The following is a 20,829-nucleotide window of genomic DNA, read 5'->3' as shown; positions in this document are numbered from 1 at the left end:
TAATTGTGACTCAGTATTCACATCGGCAACAATGTCCTGTTCCTGAGTGAATACTGACGAAAAGTATTCATTCAGTGTCTCCCCAATCTCTTCAGTCTCCACACGCATCTTCCCACTACTATCCTTGACTGGACCTATTCCTACCCTAGTCATTCTTTTATTCCTGACATACCTATAGAAAGCCTTAGGGTTTTCCCTAATCCTACCAACTAAGGACTTTTCATGTCCCCTCCTTGCTGTTCTTAGCTCTCTCTTCAGATCCTTCCTGGCTACCTTATAACTCTCAATCGCCCAAATTGAACCTTCACGCCTCATCTTTACATAGGCCGCCCTCTTCGATTTAACAAGGGATTCCAATTCCTTATTAAACCACGCCTCCCTCACACGACCCTTTCCTCCCTGCCTGACGGGTACATATTTATCAAGGACACTCAATAGTTGCTCCTTGAACAAGCTCCACACATCAATTGCGCCCTTCCCTTGAAGCCTATTTTTCCAAGCCACGCATCCTAGGTCGTGCCTCACCGCATCATAATTTCCCTGCCCCCAGCTATAACTCTTGCCCTGCAGTGCACACTTATCCCTCTCCATCACTAGAGTAAAAGTCACCGAATTGTGGTCACTGTCCCCAAAGTGCTCACCTACCTCCAATTCTTACACCTGGCGTGGTTCGTGACCCAGAACCAAATCCAGTATGGCCTCACCTCTTGTTGGCCTGTCTACATATTGTGTCAGGAAACCCTTCTGCACACATTGGACAAACACCGACCCATCTAATGAACTCGAGCTAAAACTTTCCCAGTCAATATCTGGAAAGTTAAAGTCCCCCATACTTTCACTCTTCTCCTGAACCATCCTCGCAATCCTTTCTTCTACGTCTCTAGGACTATTAGGAGACCTGTAGAAAACTCCTAACAGGGTGACCTCACCTTTCCTATTCCTAACCTCAGCCCAAACTACCTCAAATGGCAAGTCTTCATCCATCGTCCTTTCCATCGCTGTAATACTATCTTTGACAAGCAATGCCACACCTCCCCCTCTTTTACCCCCACCTCTGACCCTACTAAAACATTTAAACCCTGGAACCTGCAACTGCCAATCCTGTCCCTGTTCTACCCATGTCTCCGTAATAGCCACAACATCGAAATCCCAGGCACCAACCCACGCTGCAAGTTCACCTACCTTATTTCGTAAATTTCTTGCATTGAAGTATACACACTTCAAGCCACTTTACTGTTTACAGGCACCCTCCTTTGAGATTGATGCCATGTTCCTAACCTCCCTACATTCCAGGTCCTGCACCCTAAAGCTACAGTCTAGGTTCCCATGCCCCTGCAGAGTTAGTTTAACCCCGCCCCCCCCCCAAGAGCACTAGCAAACCTCCCCCCAAGGATACTGGTGCCTCAGGTTCAGGTGTAGACCATCCTGTTTATAGAGGTCCCACCTCTATAGAAAGAACCCCAGTTATCCAGATACCGGAATCCCTCCCTCCTGCACCATCCCTGTAGCCACGCATTTAACTGTTCTCTCTCCCTATTCCTCGACTCTCTATCACGTAGCACGGGTAACAAACCAGAGACAACAACTCTGTTTGTTCTAACTCTGAGCTTTCAACCTAGCTCCCTGAAAGCCTGCCTAACATCCTCAGCCCTCTTCCTGCCTATATCATTGGTGCCAATGACTTCGGGCTGCTCCCCCTCCCCCTTAAGGACCCGGAAAACACAATCAGAGATGTCACGTACCCTTGCACCTGGGAGGCAACATACCAAACGTGAGTCTCTCTCGCCCCCACAAACCGCCTATCTGTGCCCCGAACTATCGAGTCCCCAATAACTATTGCTCTGCTCTTCTCCACCCTTCCCTTCTGAGCAATGGGGACAGGCTCCGTGCCAGAGGCCTGAACCCCATTGCTTACCCCTGGTAAGTCCCCCCCCCCCCCCACAAGTATCCAAAACGGTATACTTGTTCTTGAGGGGAACGGCCGCAGGGGGTCCCTGCACTGGCTGCTTCCTCCCAGTCCCCCTCACTGTCACCCATCTGTCTGCAATCTTTGGAGTTACTACTTCCCTTAAGCTCCGATCTATGACCCCCTCTGCCTCTCGAATGATCCTAAGTTCATCCAACTCCAGCTCCAGTTCCCTAACACGGTCTTGGAGGAGCTGGAGATGGGTGCACTTCCTGCAAGTGTAATCAGCAGGGACGACCATGGCATCCCTCACCTCAAACATGTTGCAAGAGGAACATTGCACTGCCTTCACTGCCATCCCTCTAAAAATAACCTTTTAAAAAAAAAACACTAGATCTAAAGAATAGAACAAGCAAAATGCAGCACTTACCTACTTACCACAACGTGTCTTATTATTAGGTTAGAGGAGGAGAGCGGGTGGGAGGCACTACCTCTGTAGTGCCTCGGGTTCCTCTCCTGCGCGCTTTTATAGGGGAGAAAACCTACCCAGGTAAGCTTGCGCTACACCAGCTTCCGGGTCCGCTCTGCACTTTTTAAAAAAAAACTTTCAAATTTAAACCGTTAAACAAACGTCACCGAGCCTTCAAGCAGGTACTCCTGCACCTATCGTCTGTTGTCTATTATGTATTGAGTAGGCCATTTTGTCTTTTGAGTAGGCTCTGCCATTTTATGAGATAATTGATGATCTGATTGTGGCCTAGACTCTGCTTTCCGGTGTTGACCCCATTTTCCATTAGGGAATTTCATGACAGATAAAGGATAAGCAGCCAAATGAGAATTCAACACAGCTTCCTCTTTTTATTAATAACTCTTTAGTTCTTGGTAAGCACACAATCAACACATTATCTGTTTATTTAGAATCTAGATACTATCTGTGTGTGGAGAATTGGTCAGGTTCATTCTGATGAGTCTTCTTCCGTGACTTCCATAATAAGGGTCTTCTATTTGCAATGGGTGACCTGGAATTGTCACTGTCAATATTGCGATGTGCCTAATTTTATGTTTTCTCCCAGTCTTCTGGATTGTTTGATGTCATGTTCCCATTCACAGGAACCTCAACTCTGAGCTTATTTGTCCAAGAGTCATGTAAACAGGAGATGGCCGTGTCCATGACTCCTCTTACCAGTTTTATCTCCTTTTATAACCATAAAAGTTGACTAACCTTTGGCATCACCTATTTGCCTAGTCAGCAGTCTGGATTTACTATTTAATTTCACAGCAAGCCGATCTGGTTTTTATATAAAATTGGCATAATTGCCCATCATGTTTGTGAAGCTTTAACTGTTTGCCAAAAGGCTAAAATTACCCATAAAATCACAACTATCTGCTCCCCCCCACCCCCCAATCCAAGACACGACTATGAAGAATCTAACTCTGCCTTAACAATATTCCATAGATTATAAGAGTATGGAGGTTGTGTTGGAGCTATATAGAACTTTGGTTAGGTCACAGCTGGAGTTCCGGTCACCATAGGAAGAATGTGATTGCAATGGATGGAGTGCAAAGGAGATTCACCAGGATGTTGACTTGGAGCATTTCACCTCCGAATACAGACTGGATAAGCTTAGGTTGTTACTTTGGAGCAGAGGAGATGTAGATGATTAGATTACTTACAGTGTGGAAACAGGCCCTTCGGCCCAACAAGTCCACACCAACCCGCCAAAGTGCAACCCACCCATACCCTTACATTTACCTCTTCACCTAACACTATGGGAGTACCTAATTATTAGGGGGTACCTAATAGAGATGTATAAGATTGAAGGGCAAAGACAGGGTAAAAGCTGCTGTTCCCTTCAGTTGAAGAATAAATAACAAGAGGTCATCATTTTAAAGTGAAAGGCTTTGAGGCGATTTGAGGAAAAACCTTTTCATCCAGAGGGTGGCAGGGATCTAGAATGCACTGCAGGGGAAGGTAATTGAAGTAGAAAGCATCACAACCTTCAAAAAGTACTTGGATGAGCATTTCAAGAATCATAACATTCCAGTCTATGGGAATGGTGTAGGTAGTAGTATATTTTTGGTGGTAGAGACTTGATGGTCCAAAGGACTGCATCTGTCCTGTATGATTCTATGAATACCTTCATCCCAAGAACGAGTAAATGAACCTTCTTTGAATTGTTTCAAATGCTATTATCTCCTTTCTCATGGAGATGAAAAAAAATGCATCGCACTCCGGATATAGTCTCACCACTGTCCCAAAGAATTGTCGCAAAACTTATCTACTTGTATATTTCATTCCCTTTACAATAAATGCCAAAGCCAATTTGCCGTCCCAATGTACTGCGTATGCATATGTATTAATGTATCATCATTTAAGTATTGGATACTCGTATTTGTCTCAACTGCAGTGTTTTGCACTCTTTTTCCATTTAAGTAGCATGCTTCTATCTTACTCTTCTTGCCAAAGTGCCAATCTGAAAATTACCAATTTATCCTATTATGACACAGGAGTAGCAAGCCAAACCAATTCAGCCTCACTGTCACTGGATTCACAACACAATGAAATCAAAGCATTCAAAAGTGCTCAGTTGCTAGGTTGTTCCTAACCAGACTTTACAGTTAACAGATCTTCGACATCAAGTTTATAGTTTAAACAAAAAGTAATAATTTGTTGTTAATAATGAAACTTTAGCAGAACAGAGAAACTTCAAGGCAATCTAATTAAATCTAAAATTTAAACCCAATGTTCTTTGATCATAAATTCCCACTCACACTTGCAAAGAGACCGACACACACAGATTAGGGATAAATTTTAAAAATATATAAATTTAAATCCGCCAGTTCAATAACCATTTCAACAATGAATACCACACCTTCATGAAATCCTTGGCTGATGGCTGGTAGTACAGGCACACATGACTGTATATCGTGCTTGATTACCAAAGTCACTCGTCAGTTCAATTGCTTCCACAGACTGCTGGAGACATTTTATTTATTTATTCCACACTAGGATTCTTTTAGAACTTTTCAACAAGTTGATAACTGTAATAATGAGCAAAGATCAAAAACACAGCAACAATCTGGAAGCTTCCAAAACAAAACAACTTCCTGCCCAGAACCCAGTTATAGCCAGTTCCCTTTCTTTTAACATTCTCTGTGGTTTGCTGGCTAGCACATGTCCTCCCTTGATTGACCAATTCAGCATTCAGCCAGCTGCCAGTCCCTTAGTGTAGCAACATTTCTCTGCTAAAACATCTATAGTGTCCTGAGAGCAGTAATTAACTTGGATTACCTTTCCAGCCAGTTCCCAACAGCAAACATCTGTCTTTTGTTCACATTTTTAAAGCAAACTGCTGTTCAAAGTGTATTCTTGCTGCAACTCAGTTCTAAACCAAAAATGAGAAAAATAAAAGAGAAATAGTGATGGTCTCAAAATCCTTACTCCCTGCTTTTAGCCAAACGGTTTTCCGTTTATGCTAATGTGTTAACCCTATTATCGAGCAATTATTTTTTACCAGAGTGTCTCTTCCCAATCCAGGATGAATTCTGGATGGGGAATGGGGAAATGTTGGTAGTGAAACCTGAAAGTAATTTTGGAAGGTGTGATAGTTGAGACACTGCCTGTAGAAGCTCCATCCAATGAAGAATTACAGGCAGATTCTTGTGGCTATTTGATCAGTAGGAGACGCAGTATGAAAAATGAAAAGTGAAAAATCGCAAGCCTTTTTATGAGGTGTGAGCTGCTGATGTATAAAGGAGTAAGAGAGGAGGTTGGGAATGCCTTCTATATAGGACTTCTACAAATGTATAAATACAACAAGACCACAACTGATGGATCATCACTCTGGATTGGTTACCTGGCCACTAGATACCCAGAAAGTAAAGACGTGCAATGGGTGAATGATACATACTGATCCCACTCGTCATGTATCATTCACAATGGAAGTTCATTATGACCTGTCTGTTCATTTCACTGTATAACTGGCTTTTAACTTATTTTGCTCTCTGGGCAGCCATAGACAGCAGTGACCATATGATTTTGCCAGTTGCTGGGTTTGGTGATGGGGCAAGGTGGTGACAGGGAAACACTGATTCCACCCTCCTGGGTCTGCCATTGGGAAACCACATTCGTCTTTCATCTCCACCTTTACGGTCAAATGAAATTTGAGCCCTTAAAAGTAATAACGTCCAATTTAAGTTATACCACTGTTGCATTGGTATCCCAAGGGTCAGGAAACTGACAATGAGAGCAAAGCTAGAGTTGTTAGCTACACAAGAACCTTTCTTCAGGAATTGTTGTGGATTAGGAGAAGCAGTTAGTCAGCCCTTGAACCTTGATGAAACTGTGGGCTTCTCTGATCACCTCAGAGCCTTGATTACTGGCATCCTTCCTATGAAGTTTAGTATGGTCATGGCTGATCTGATTTGTAACCACAAATCCAATGTCTTGCTTAACTTCAGTAACATTTCATCTCTTTGCTTCCCAAGGATCTATTCACCTCTATCTTAAAAATATTCAGGCACTGCTGTTATCACCTTTTTAAAAAGGGAATTCCAAAGACCAAGTTGGTTCGAACAATCTACATGTAGATTAAAATCCCCCATGATAATTGCCATACCATTGTTAGGGGCATTCGTTAGTTCTTTGTTTATTGTCTGCCCATATGATGTTATTATTTGGTGTCCTATAGACTATGCCTATCAGTGACTTTTTCTTCTTGGAATTTCTAATTTCCACCCAAATGGATTCAACATTATTCTCCATAGAACCTGTACCACCTCTCACCTGTCATCCTTGAATATCAGAGCTACACCACCTCTCTTAATTTCCTGTCTGTCCTTCCGAATAGTTTGATACCCCTGGATATTTAACTCCCAGTTGTGACCATCCTGTAACGATTACTCTGCAGTGGCTACTAAATCATATTCATTCGCGATGATTGGTGCCATTAACTCATTCACCTTATAATGAATGCTACGAGCATTCACATAAAGTGCTGTTATGCTAGTTTTCTTACCCTTGTGATTTCCAATATCTCTAATATCTCCTGAGTTATCCTTTTACTTCTTTCATAGTCTGCTTTGTACTTAAACCCCCCTGCACACATACTAACCTGATGCTTACCTTTCTATTTACCATCAGACTTCCTTTCATTTTCCTTTCCCTGTTGCCGATTGACTCGTTTTTAAGTCAGAGAATATAGACCTAAGAACAAATTAGATAAGACGAAAGGTTAGAAAAATAATAAAAGGTCAAAATTTGAACAATATTTGAATTCACATCGCATTCTAAACAAAACTAGTGCCAAATGAGATAAAGTAGTAATGTCCGCCTGGTGGCTGTGACTAAGATGCAACTATTGGATGACAGAGATTGGGACCCAAATATTGAAAGGAACATGACATTTAGGAAGGACAGGAATCTAGGAAAGATATTAGAGTGGCACTGTTAATTAAAAATGATATTAGCACAATGGAAAGGCATGACCTAAATTCAAGAAACCAGGATGTGGAAGCAGTTTGGCTAGAGGTGAGGAAATATGAAGGTTGTGGGAGTTGTGTACGTGGTCCCCTAACTAACTCCAAGGAAGAAGTGGAACCTTTTTAAAAGGGCTTAGCAAATATCATGGGGGATCTTAACCTACATTTAGATTGGAAAAAATAACTGGGGGAAAAGCAGCCAAGATGAGGAATTAATTGAATATTTTCATGACAGTTTCTTAGACTAGCATGTCATGGTACCAATCAGAGAACTAGCTGTGTTCAGCCCAGTTTTGGCCAGTGAGATCAGATTAATTACTGACCTCAGGAGGTGACAGCAGACATGAGATTATTGAATTTTATGTATATTTTCAGGGAGAATTGTTGGTCCTCGTCTTCTATTTTGAATTTAACCGGAGGCAATTATGAGGGCAGGAAAGCAGGACTTTCAAACATGAACCGGCAAGTAAGGTTCAGAAATAGGTCAGTAGAGATGCTGTTGCAAACATTTAAAGAGGTATTCCAAAAAAACATAATAGATATATTGCAACAAGTAAGAGAAATTCTAAGGCGTGGACTCGCCATCCATGTTTAACAGGAAAAGTCAGTAATAGTACAAAACAGCAAGAAAAGACATAACTGTGCAAAGTTAGGTGTCAGGTCAGAAGCTTGAACAGAACTTTAAAAACAGCAAAGAATTGCTGAAAAAATTAATAAGGAGGGACACAGTGAGAAATAGTTAGCCAAAACAAAAATCACACATAAGAAATGTTACTTTGGATATTTTAAAATAAAGTGTTAACCAAGTAACTAAGTCTGGGGAATTAGAAATAGAGGATAAAGAGATAGAAGACAAATTGAACAGATTTGCAGGTTATGCAGAAATATAGAGTTGAGGTTTAAATCAAATCAGGCATGATTTCATTGAATGGCAGAGCAGGCTCAAAGGGCTAAATGTCTACTCTTGTGCATTGATGGTTATGGCATCACTAGCTAGCTTTTCTGTTCAGATGTGCTATTTTATGTTTCTGAACAAGTCTGTAGTAGAGAATTATTTCTAAAAGTAACTATCCAAATTAAAGCCATATGCAATAATTGATTTCAGAATTGCTGTTTGTCTACTATTTCTGAACTTTGAATTGTACAATACATTTTTTTTCCAGAGGATTTCCCCAATGGGACCTGGCTTGGCGATGAGAATAATCCTGAGATGCGGGTTAGGTGTCCCATCACTCCTGCTGATATGCTACATGTTGCCACAAATTGCCGAACAGCTGAAAAAATGGCATTGACACTGTTGGACTATCTGTTTCATCGTGAGATACAAGCTGTATCCAATCTCTCAGGGCAGGGAAAACATGGCAAAAAGCAGCTGGATCCTTTAATGATCTATGGAATTCGATGTAAGTACCATGATATTTATTTGACTGCAGATTGTTCTGCGATAATGCGCGTTTCTTTAACAAATTCACTATAATGTGATTGATGAATTGGGGATACTGTTTCTAAAGCACAAACTTTTAAAATGTGTGTTGACTGTAATGCAGTTACATCACCAATATTTTAAGCGCTGTTTCTAAAGTGTGATTTTTCCAAGAATGCAAACATTGTGTAATAGAAGAACTATCGTTAAACCACTATTTCTCCAATTATGTTCTGACTGTTGTTGTAGTTGCATCTTTTAACTTTCTCCTGCAAAGAGAGCAATTCAGTCAGAGAGTCGTAGAGTCACAGAGATGTACAGCATGCCCTCCAGATATCCCAACCCAATCTAGTCCCACCTGCCAGCACCCGGCCCATATCCCTCCAAACCCTTCCTATTCATATACCCATCCAAATGCCTTTTAAATGTTGCAATTGTACTAGCCTCCACCACATCCTCTGGCAGCTAATTCCATACACGAGCCACCCTCTGCAAGAAAAAGTTGCCCCTTAGGTCTCTTTTATATTTTTCCCCTCTCACCCGAAACCTGTGCCCTCTAGTTCTGGACTTCCCGACCCCAGGGAAAAGACTTTACCTATTTATCCTATCCATGCCCCTCATAATTTTGTAAACCTCCAAAAGGTCACCCCTCAGCCTCCGACGCTCCAGGGAAAACAGCCCCAGCCTGTTCAGCCTCTCCCTATATAGCTCAAATCCTCCAACCCTGGCAACATTCTTGTAAATCTTTTCTGAACCCTTTCAAGTTGGGCTACAGACTGAAGAAAAGCTTTGTGAAATACAAAGGAAGAAAGTATTTTGGGTTGAATAATTTCAGAAAATTCAGGTCAATTTATAGCTTATTTAAACGTTGGTTAAATGATTAAATGTTTGGTTCTTATCAATTTCTATGTCAAGGCGTTCTTTTTTTAGAAAGTGTCCACGAGTTCACTATGGAATTGAATTTAGTAATGTTGCATGAATTCAGATTCTGACTGCCCTTTCAGGTGGCTGTTAAGGATCCAATGACACAATTAAGCAAACAACTGGGGAGTTCTTCTGTTATTTCTGGCCAATATATCTTGCATAACCAAAACTAAAATTGTATGCTTGGTCACTTATTCATTGCTGTTTGTGGGAACCTGGCATGTGCATGTTGGTTCCTTGTTTCTTGCGTTATAACAGTGACTACACTTCACAAAGAGTTCATTGGCTGTAAAGTGTTTTGGATTAGATCATAAAAGTGCAAGTCTACATAAATGCAAGTCATTCTATTTCAAATGTGGAAATAATCCTGACATCAGTAGTCATCTTACATAAAATGTCACCCTGAGATTTTTACAGTTGCTGTGGCAGAAAGTCTGGCTTTCTGCAGTACACTGGTACTGAAAAAGTAAAAGAGTTGACCAAAACATGAATATATGCATTAGATAGAATTTTCTGACCCCAGTGATGGACATCTTGTAACTTACTGGGAATGCATGCTCGCTAACTCCCCTGGAAAGAAGGCATAATTTAAAGGAGCAGTTATCTGGTGAAAGAGCCTGGGCTGCACAAGCTTAGAAATGTTGAGAGAGGTAGGTGAACTTGCAGCGTGGGTTGGTACCTGGGATTTCGATGTTGTGGCTAATACGGAGACATGGGTAGAACAGGGACAGGATTGGCTGTTGCAGGTTCCAGGGTTTAAATGTTTTAGTAGGGTCAGAGGTGGGGGTAAAAGAGGGGGAGGTGTGGCATTGCTTGTCAAAGATAGTATTACAGCGGTGGAAAGGACGATGGATGAAGACTTGCCATCTGAGGTAGTTTGGGCTGAGGTTAGGAATAGTAAAGGTGAGGTCACCCTGTTAGGAGTTTTCTACAGGCCTCCGAATAGTCCTAGAGATGTAGAAGAAAGGATTGCGAGGATGATTCAGGAGAAGAGTGAAAGTAATAGGGTGGTTGTTATGGGGGACTTTAACTTTCCAGATATTGATTGGGAAAGCTGTAGCTCGAGTTCGTTAGATGGGTCGGTGTTTGTCCAATGTGTGCAGGAGGGTTTCCTGACACAATATGTAGACAGGCCAACAAAAGGTGAGGCCATACTGGATTTGGTTCTGGGTAACGAACCAGGCCAGGTGTAAGAATTGGAGGTAGGTGAGCACTTTGGGGACAGTGACCACAATTCGGTGACTTTTACTCTAGTGATGGAGAGGGATAAGTGTGCACTGCAGGGCAAGAGTTATAGCTGGGGGCAGGGAAATTATGATGCGGTGAGGCACGACCTAGGATGCGTGGCGTGGCTTCACAATTGATATGTGAAGCTTGTTCAAGGAGCAACTATTGAGTGTCCTTGATAAGTATGTACCTGTCAGGCAGGGAGGAAAGGGTCGTGTGAGGGAGCTATGGTTTAATAAGGAATTGGAATCCCTTGTTAAATGGAAGAGGGCGGCCTATGTAAAGATGAGGCGTGAAGGTTCAATTTGGGCGATTGAGAGTTATAAGGTAGCCAGGAAGGATCTGAAGAGAGAGCTAAGAACAGCAAGGAGGGGACATGAAAAGTCCTTAGTTGGTAGGATGAGGGAAAACCCTAAAGCTTTCTATAGGTATGTCAGGAATAAAAGAATGACTAGGGTAGGAATAGGTCCAGTCAAGGATAGTAGTGGGAAGATGCGTGTGGAGACTGAAGAGATTGGGGAGACACTGAATGAATACTTTTCGTCAGTATTCACTCAGGAACAGGACATTGTTGCCGATGTGAATACTGAGTCACAATTAATTAGAATGGACGGCTTTGAGGTATGTAGGGACGAGGTGTTGGAAATTCTGGAAAGGGTGAAAATAGATAAGTCCCCTGGGCCTGATGGCATTTATCCTAGGATTCTCTGGGAAGCAAGGGAGGAGATTGCAGAGCCATTGTCCTTGATTTTTATGTCCTCGTTGTCTACAGGAATAGTGCCAGTAGACTGGAGGATAGCAAATGTGGTTCCCTTGTTCAAGAAGGGGAGTAGGGATAACCCTAGTAACTATAGGCCAGTGAGTCTCACTTCTGTTGTGGGCAAAGTCTTAGAGAGAATTGTAAGGGATAGGATTTATGAACATCTGGATAGGAATAATGTGATCAAGGAGAGTCAGCATGGTTTTGTGAAGGGCAAGTCGTGCCTCACAAACCTTATTGAATTCTTTGCGAAGGTGACTAAGGAGGTAGACGAGGGTAAAGCGGTAGATGTGGTGTACATGGATTTTAGTAAGGCGTTTGATAAGGTTCCCCATGGTAGGCAACTGCAAAACATACGGAGGTATGGCATTGAGGGTGAGTTGGAGGTTTGGATTTGGAATTGGCTGGCTGGAAGAAGACAGAGGGTAGTAGTTGATGGTACAGGTTCATCTTGGAGTGCAGTTCCTAGCGGTGTTCCGCAAGGATCTGTTTTGGGACCATTGCTGTTTGTCATTTTTATAAATGACCTGGAGGAGGGGCTAGCAGGTTGGGTGAGTAAGTTTGCGGATGATACGAAAGTCGGTGGAGTTGTTGACAGTGAGGAAGGCTGTGGCAGGTTACAGTGGGATATAGATAAGCTGCAGAGCTGGGCAGAAAGGTGGCAAATGGAGTTCAATGTAGGTAAGTGTGATGTGATTCACTTTGGTAAGAGTAACAAGAAAATGGGGTACTGGGCTAATGGTCGGATATTTGGTAGTGTGGATGAGCAGAGGGATCTTGGTGTCCATGTACACAGATCTCTGAAAGTTACCACCCAGGTAAATAGTGCGGTGAAGAAGGCATATGGCGTACTGGCTTTTATTGGTAGAGGAATTGAGTTCCGGAGCCCTGAGGTCATGTTGCAGTTGTATAAGACTCTGGTGCGGGCGCATCTGGAGTATTGTGTGCAGTTTTGGTCGCCATACTATAGGAAGGATGTGGAGGCACTGGAACGGGTGTAGAGGAGGTTTACCAGGATGTTGCCTGGTATGGTAGGAAGATCGTATGAGGAAAGGCTGAGGCACTTGGGGCTGTTTTCATTGGAGAAAAGAAGGTTTATGGGTGACTTGATAGATGTGTACAAGATGATTAGGGGTTTAAATAGGGTTGACTATGAGAACCTTTTTCCACGTATGGAGTCAGCTATTACGAGGGGGCATAGCTTTAAATTAAGGGGTGGTAGGTATAGGACAGCGAGTCGTGAGTTCATGGAATGCCCTGCCAGTAGCAGTGGTGGACTCTCCCTCTTTATGGGCATTTAAACGGGCATTGGATAGGCATATGGAGAATAGTGGGCGAGTGTAGGTTAGGTGGGCTTGGATCGGCGCAACATCGAGGGCCAAAGGGCCTGTACTGCGCTGTATTTTTCCATGTTCTATGTTCTATCTGATCCTTAGCTGGTTGACCTTTTACTGGGGATCTTGCCTCTTTCCAGCTGGATCTCATCCACATCATCTGTTCTGTGGAGAGACATGCAGTTGAGGAGAAAACATTGGATGCTTCTGGAACAGTTGGCAGCTGTGTGATGTCAGCTTTTGCCGCTCATCAGAAGTGTCAAGCAGTGCAAGCACCCTCTGACAGAAATAGTGCTAAGACCAGCAGCTTGTCATTGGCTACGGCTGGATCACTTCACTGTAATTGATCAAAACTGCAGCTTTAGATTGATCCTCCTATGAGTAGTGGTTGTGTAGATTGGATTTGTATTCATTAGAGTTTAGTAGAATGAGAGGAGGCTTTATTGAAACATAAGGGGCTTGACAGGTTTAGATGTGGAGATGTTATTCCCCCTGTCAGAATATCTAGGACCAGAGGGCATATTCTCAAGAGCAAGGGGTCACCTGTTTAATTCAGAGATGAGGAGGAATTTTCTGAGTGTCATTAACCTGTTGATTTTCTTTTACAAGAGGGCTATCTAAACTGGATCATTAAGTGTATTCGAGGGTAAGATAGACTTTTTTAAAATCAGTAATGGGATTAAGGGTTCTAAGCATAAGGCAGTAGAGATGAGGATTATTAGAACAGGCATTGTCTTATTGGTGGAACAGACTTGATCGTCTGAATCGCCCATTTCTGCTCCTATATTTTGTGATCTTGTGGTCACCCTTTATCAATTACTGATCACAAGATCCATGGGTGCTACTTGTTTACCTTCAGTCCCACCTATAAGAATTCTAAGAATTTAAAATATAAATGAATGAAACCTCATTGCTTCAAATTAATTTTCTATGCCAATTTTCCTTTACAGGAATTAACTCTAATCTAAATATCCTTTTAATGGCTTGAGAAATGTTATTTCACTTGATTTATTTTGTGACAAATTTAGACTGAGTCCACTACCTTAGTAGCATTGTATTTACGACATTGGAGTAGAAAGCCAGATGATGTTTGAATAAGAAGCTAGGTAACAGTTTATCAGTTTTAGAAAACCTATGACGCACCTTTAAATAACAGTTTCTAGATTAGCTGTCAAATTTGGACATAATTAATGGTGTGTTTAATTACAAACTATTTCAACTATTAAATATCGTCAACTTGAGTTATTGACATGTTATTTTTCAAGAAAAATAACATGTCAATAACTCAAGTTGACGATATTTAATAGTTGAAATAGTTTGTAATTAAACACACCATTAATTTTTCAAGAAAAATAACATAGGCATTGTAGGTTAGTCATGAGTTTAGAGTTAAGATTACTGTGAAAGGATCTGTGACTATAAGCATTTCAACATCAGACCAGAAAATGCAGTATTTAAAAGAATATTATTTTATGATGAGCAATGTTACTGAAATTATTTCCCTTAATTTCTCAATTTCATGTTGGCATAAAAACAAACAGTTTCAAGCTATTGTTTCAGCAAACTGACCGTTCAAATTTGGTGCTTTTTATACTTGTAGGTCACCTTTTCCATAAATTTGGAATCACTGAATCAGACTGGTACAGAATAAAACAGAGCATAGATTCAAAATGTCGAACAGCTTGGCACAGAAAGCAGCGTGGACAAAGTTTGGCTGTAAAAGGTTTTGCCCGAAGGACACCCTCCTCTTCAGTCATGAGTGGAACAGGTACAAAAGTAGATGCTGCGTACATTACCAAAGAAAGATATTTCTCACATCCTAGTTATTTGTTGAATTTTTGAAATTCAAAGGCATGCGTATAATATAATTTAATCCAATAAAGCAATCATGCCTGTTTTACTTATAGTTTAACGTAATCATCCATTTTGCTCTCCAGAAAAGTATTGAGGAGGTAAGATCGTTTATATATTGTTTTCTGACTTTATTCTGCATTCTGTAAATTGAGGTAGCACTTTTCAATTTGAAATCAAAATTATGGAGCTGAACACATCATTGCCACCTTAGTTAGTCTCTTTTTTTTTCATTCCTTTACATTGCTTCATTTTTGCTTCTATTCTATCCATTCATTAAGTCTATGACTTAGTCAAAACCAGCAACAAGCTTAGCATTTCTCTATATTCTCTTTGTATTTAAACATGGTCAGCTACTGTGCTCTTCTTTCTCATTGCATCCTACGTCTACCTCCTACGGATCCTTCCCCAAGTGATTTGTGTCCTAGTTGTCGTAATAGACATTCGGCAACGGTTTCATCTTCAGTCCTATAATATTAGCTCCGGAACATGTAAAGTTTCTATCTATGATCTCTTCTCCAAGCCCTCTCTTTTTCAACATTTATCAGTCATTTGATGACATTCCCTTTTCCATTTTTAATATCCTTGACTTTGAACAATGTCTTTGAAAGATATTTTGTCTGAATGTGGGGGATTCATAATTTTCTCTGCTTGAACTTTGGGAAGACTATAGCTATTGAATTTGGCTATTGTCAAAAGCGACTTACATTGTCTCCTATTCTATCCCAAATTCATACATGTTCAGGCTGAACCAGGTGATGTGAAATGTCCTTGTTCTGTCCAACACTGAGCTATTAAAATCAATGTGCTTCTGAACCACCAACACTACCAAAGTTCGTGTTTGATTCAGTTTCTAGATCCATTGTCACTCAGAGTGTAATTGATTTAGTCCTACATCAGAAACCTTAGTCCATAATTTACTTTACAAAATAATTGACTGCATAGAAATATAACAAGGCATAATATAGTTCTTGTAGATCTTAATTAATAAACTGTTATGTACTTTTACCGAACTAGTGAAATGAGACTTTTACTTCCTTTTAAGTTGTATTGCTGTTCATAGGAATAGAAATGAATGGGCTTGTTCAAGAATTTTAAACCATTATTATTGGTCTATTTTCAAGTACCATTTATCCTTTACAAAGTTTAAATTTTAAGATATGCCATCTTATTTGGGAAATGGCTTAGATGCTGGTGATCTAATAATATTTTTAACTATTCAAACATTTCTATTTCTAGACATGCTTTTTTGGTTTGATTAAATAACGTTTACTTGGCCCGGCTTTTGTGATTTTTACATATTCCAATTCTTATTTTGCTTTGTGTTAATGCAGAGATATAAATTAGAGAATAAGAAAGTCCTGAGTACCACTCAGAAGACAAGCCAAAGTGAAACAAGCTGATCTTGCTCTGAGTTAATTAATTAACATAAGCTTTTTGGTTATTTATTCTATTCCACATAATGATTTAAACATTTTGACTTTAGGGAAGAAAAATTGATGTAATAACAATAACACAGGGCTTAGTTGACCTTGGATATGCAGTACCTTTGGTTGTACTGTTGCCATCATGCTGTGTCAGTTAATACATTTAAGTGTCTTGGAGCTGTTTAGCATAATGTTGGTGTGGTGTGGGAATCGGGGCAACATCTTACCTTTTTGAATGATGAAGGAAAAAAAGTTAATGATACATGTAACAAGAATTAAAACATGGAAAATATTAAAGCACGGACTTAAAATAGTGGAGCAAGTGTGGTGTGCAGCAACATTTTGGGGGTCTGTTTCCTTCAAATTACAGAGGAACCTTGATAATCCAAAGGACATGGGTGGGCAGTATTTCGTTCGGTTAATCGAAGCCTGGATAACAGTGTTTAGCCGAGCATCGGAACCTTGCGATTTTGCTGTATAATCCGATATTCAGTTAATTGAATGCCAGATAATCGAGGTTCCTCTGTATTTCCTTCTGACCATTGGTAGACAGTCTGAGGGGGTTGTCGAATCTAAGAGAAAATATTATGTAATCCCCTACTCCTAATTAAGGCAAGGAGGAATTTTGCAGTGTTCTCAATAATTTATCCATGAATGATTATCTACTGAAACTTAAATTGTTGTGATAGATTTCAAGCAGATTTCCTAAGTATTTCTTTGAGCAAGCATTGAATTCATAAAAATGTATTATTAGCTGAAACCTCTGTCTATGTATTTAACAAATTTTGAAGAAACTGTGTCATTGCTGTGACTTAACTCACTTTGGAATAATATTTCCATTGTCTATTGTCCCATGTGCAACTCTTATTGTGTTCAAATTATTTTTTCTGTCCTCCATAAAGGCCCACATAATTTACATGCTGTGAATTGAGCTGTTTTTCCCCAGTGTAATTCTTAAACAGCTGATAGTAAATTTTTCAGTAGTCTTTGAATAAACCTTAGATATTTTTTCTTTGTCCTTGTGTCGTCTTATTGAAATCATCAGGAAATAAAAACAGCAGAGGCGCACGAAACAGATCGACATCATGAGCTAATGTCATAGAAAGCTAGCTAATCAGTGCAATAGCATTTCATTCCTTCTCTTCAATGAATTGCAAGTAGTTTTCAGAAGATCACTTGTATGACAAAAACTGAAATTACATTGGGTTTATTTTTTCCTAACATCCACTTCAAAGTTTGAGATTAAGAAATAGCAATTATTCCTGCAATATACTCTTGAGTTTTTTGAGGTCTAAGTAGGAGATCAGAGGTAAAATATTAAAATAGGGTTGGTAAATCCTAAACAAGTTGTTCTGCAAAGAAGTTACCCAATCTTTTTTTGGTCTGTAGATTCTAACAGACCAATGTATTTTCAGGCTTTTTTGTCATCTGTTTTGGAATTGATACAGTGAAAAGCAGGAATCATTTGCAGTGCTTTATAAAATCACGAAGGGTGTAGATAAGGTGAATCGCAGGATTTCTTTTCCCTAGGATGAGGGATTTTAAGACTAGAGGGCATATTTTTAAGGTGAGAGAAGGGAGAAGTAAAAACAAATGATGCAATTTTTTCAAAAGGAAGATTGGAATTGTCTTACTGAAAGTGAGGTGACCAATATGGAAATTTTGATGAAATTTGTTGCTATGACAATAATCAAGACACACTGTGAAACAAATTAAGATGTCATTGGTGAAAATATTGCAAGCTGTTGTGCAGAAATTTGCCTATTTATTTCTAAGATGAAAACTTTTGCATCAGAGATAGTGAATTAACATTTCTACTTGGGCAACAGGTCTTTTTCTCATGGAAAGAAGTTAGGGGAACCTGATTCAATAAAGAGTTCACAAGGGCCTGCAGAAGCAGCACCTGTGCCAGACTTCATATCAGGTCTAAAAACAAGACTGAAGTTTTTGCATCCATCTTCAGTCAAAAGTGGCTGATCCATCGCTGCCTTGATTTGCTGCCCCAACTTGATTCACTAGGTGATATCATGAAATGGCTAAAGACACTGGATATTATAAAGACTGTGCCCCTGACAAAATTGTCGATATCATACGAAAATTTGTACCTAGAACTAGCCTCACTCCTTGTCAGGCTGTTCCAGTACCCCTGGGATCTCCATAACTATGTGGAAAATTGCCAGTCGTGTCAGAGTCATAGTGATGTACAGCCTGAAAACACACCCTTTGGTCCAACTCGTCCATGCTGACCAGATATCCTAACATAATGTAGTCCCATTTGCCAGCACTTGGCCCATATCGCTCTAAACCCTTTCTATGCATATACCCATCCATTTGCCTTTTAAATGCTGTAATTTTACCAGCCTCCAGCACTTCCTCTGGCAGCTCATTCCATCTTTTTCACGCAACCATCTTCTGCGTGAAAACGTTGCTCCTTAGGTCCCTTTTATATCTTTCCCCTCTCACTCTGAGCCTACGCCCTCTAGTTTTGGACTACCCAAACCCATGGAAAAGACCTTGTCTGTTTATCCCATCCATGCCCCTCATGATTTTATAAACCTCTATAACGTCACCTCTAAGCCTCCAAAACTCCAGGGAAAAAAGCCCTGGCCGATTCAGCCTCTCCCAATAGCTGAAATCTTCCAACCTTAGCAACATCCTTGTAAATCTTGTGTACAAATCCAACCTCGCCATTTACTACTCTGGCAATCTACATGTGATCATCAAACTGATGAAAGGAGTAATTAACAGTGCTATCAAGTGGCTTTTGGAGAGGAATAACCTACTCACTGATGCTCAGTTTGGCTTCAATCTGGATGACTCTGCTCCTGTACTTTTGGCAGCTCTTGTTGAAACATGGACAAAAGAACCTTGGAGGTTGAGTGTCTGCCCCTATCATCAACACAACATTTGACCAAGAATAGCAACAAGGAGCCTTTGCAAAACTGGAGGTGGAAGAAATGGATGGGGTTTGGGGGGGGGGGGGGCGGGGAGGTAGATGGGGTGGGAAATTAAGAAGTTGTTTGTGGTTGTTGGAGGCTAATCATTTTAGCCCAGGACATCTCTACAAGAATTCTTCAGAAAATTGTAGGAATACTGCTGATAGATTGAACTCTAGAACTAGCCTCACTCCTTGTCACTCCTTGGACCAACCACTTGAGTGACTGTCCCTTCATCAGAGGATCAGAGGTGGGGTGGTTCACTGTGCAATGTTCAGCACTACTTACCCCTCTCCAGACATTGAAGTAGTTTTGTCTAAATGCAGCAAGACCTGGACAATCTGGACATTGGACTAATAAGTGACAAGTAACATTTGCACCACACGAGAGCAAGATAATGACTATCTCCAACAAATGAAAATCCCTTGACGTTAAGTTGCATTACTATCACTGATTCACCCACTGGCAACATCATGGGGTTTACCATTGATCAGAAACTGAACTGGACCGGCCTTATGAAGCCATTTGTGGCTACAAGAGCAGGTTAAAGACGAGGAATTCTATGTCCAGTAACTCACCTCCTGTCTCTCCAATGTCTATCCACCATCCGGAAAGCACAAATCACGAATAACTCACTGCTAGCCCAGATGAGTGCAGTTTGTGTAATGCTCAATAAACGTGACACCATTCAGGATAAAGCAGCCCAGTTGATTATCACCCATCCATCAACTTCAACATTCACTCTCTTCACTGGTGCAACATGGAAGGAGTGTGTACCCTTTACAAGGTGCATTACATCAAGGGTCCTCTGACAGAACCTTTCAAACCCATGACCTCCACCATCTAGAAGGCTATAGGGCAGCAAATGCACGGGAACATTGCCACCAACAAGATCTCTTTCGAGCTAATGACATCCTGACTTGGGACTATGCTGTTGTTCCTTCATTGTCACTGGACTAAAATGCTAAAATATAGCATTGTTGGTATCTCTACACCCCAAGAATTGCAAGTCAAAAAGCCAACTTACCACCACCTTCTGTAGAGCTTTGCAATAAAAGCTGACCTAGTGAATGTTGTCCACAACCATGAACATATTTAAAAGATTATAACATTCAATAGTCAAATTACTCAATTCCAATAACCATGCACCATCTTCAGAAATGAAGATTGATATTGAGTACTCATTCAATATTTCCACTATGCTAGGTAATTCCTTTGTAACCAATTTTTCAGTGGCTCAATGTAATAGTTGACAATTCTCTGATCTCTAAATAACTGAAAAACATGTCTGATTACTTTTAAAGTTGCCTCTGATACACTTTTTAATTGGAATTTTTCTATTATCAGTCTTTGTTTTCTTTAACCGGTTTTTGTACTTGACTCAGTTTAGCTGAGTATTGCCTTCTTTGGTTATTTTTGAAGTGTAGTTAATTAAAAAGCTTAACAATTGGGGAAATTGAAAATGCAGATTTTTTGAATGGATTTAATATCACAGTCAAGTGACAGATGAGAGAAATAGAAAAGCAAGAAATTAAAGCTGAAGATAAAGTAACGCAGGAA

General features: G+C 40.5%; 1 protein-coding gene across 6 annotated transcripts in view; it reads left to right on the top strand.

Annotated features, from left to right (window-relative positions):
• Positions 1 to 20,829, top strand: part of banp (BTG3 associated nuclear protein) — a 258,865-nt gene that overhangs the window by 130,136 nt on the left and 107,900 nt on the right. For all 6 annotated transcript variants that reach the window (XM_087995834.1, XM_087995836.1, XM_043706808.2 and 3 more), the window contains exons 7-8: positions 8,551 to 8,790; positions 14,656 to 14,823. In XM_087995834.1, coding sequence (XP_087851960.1) covers positions 8,551 to 8,790; positions 14,656 to 14,823 — 408 coding nt within the window. The remainder of the gene's footprint in view (positions 1 to 8,550; positions 8,791 to 14,655; positions 14,824 to 20,829) is intronic.

Source organism: Chiloscyllium plagiosum, unplaced genomic scaffold, assembly GCF_037043375.1.
Source record: "Chiloscyllium plagiosum isolate Xiang-an unplaced genomic scaffold, Cpla_swu_hap1 HiC_scaffold_17, whole genome shotgun sequence".
In the NCBI taxonomy this organism is placed as follows: domain Eukaryota; kingdom Metazoa; phylum Chordata; class Chondrichthyes; order Orectolobiformes; family Hemiscylliidae; genus Chiloscyllium; species Chiloscyllium plagiosum.
The sequence above is the reverse complement of the archived record's forward strand: the minus strand, read 5'-3'. Positions and strand labels throughout refer to the sequence as shown.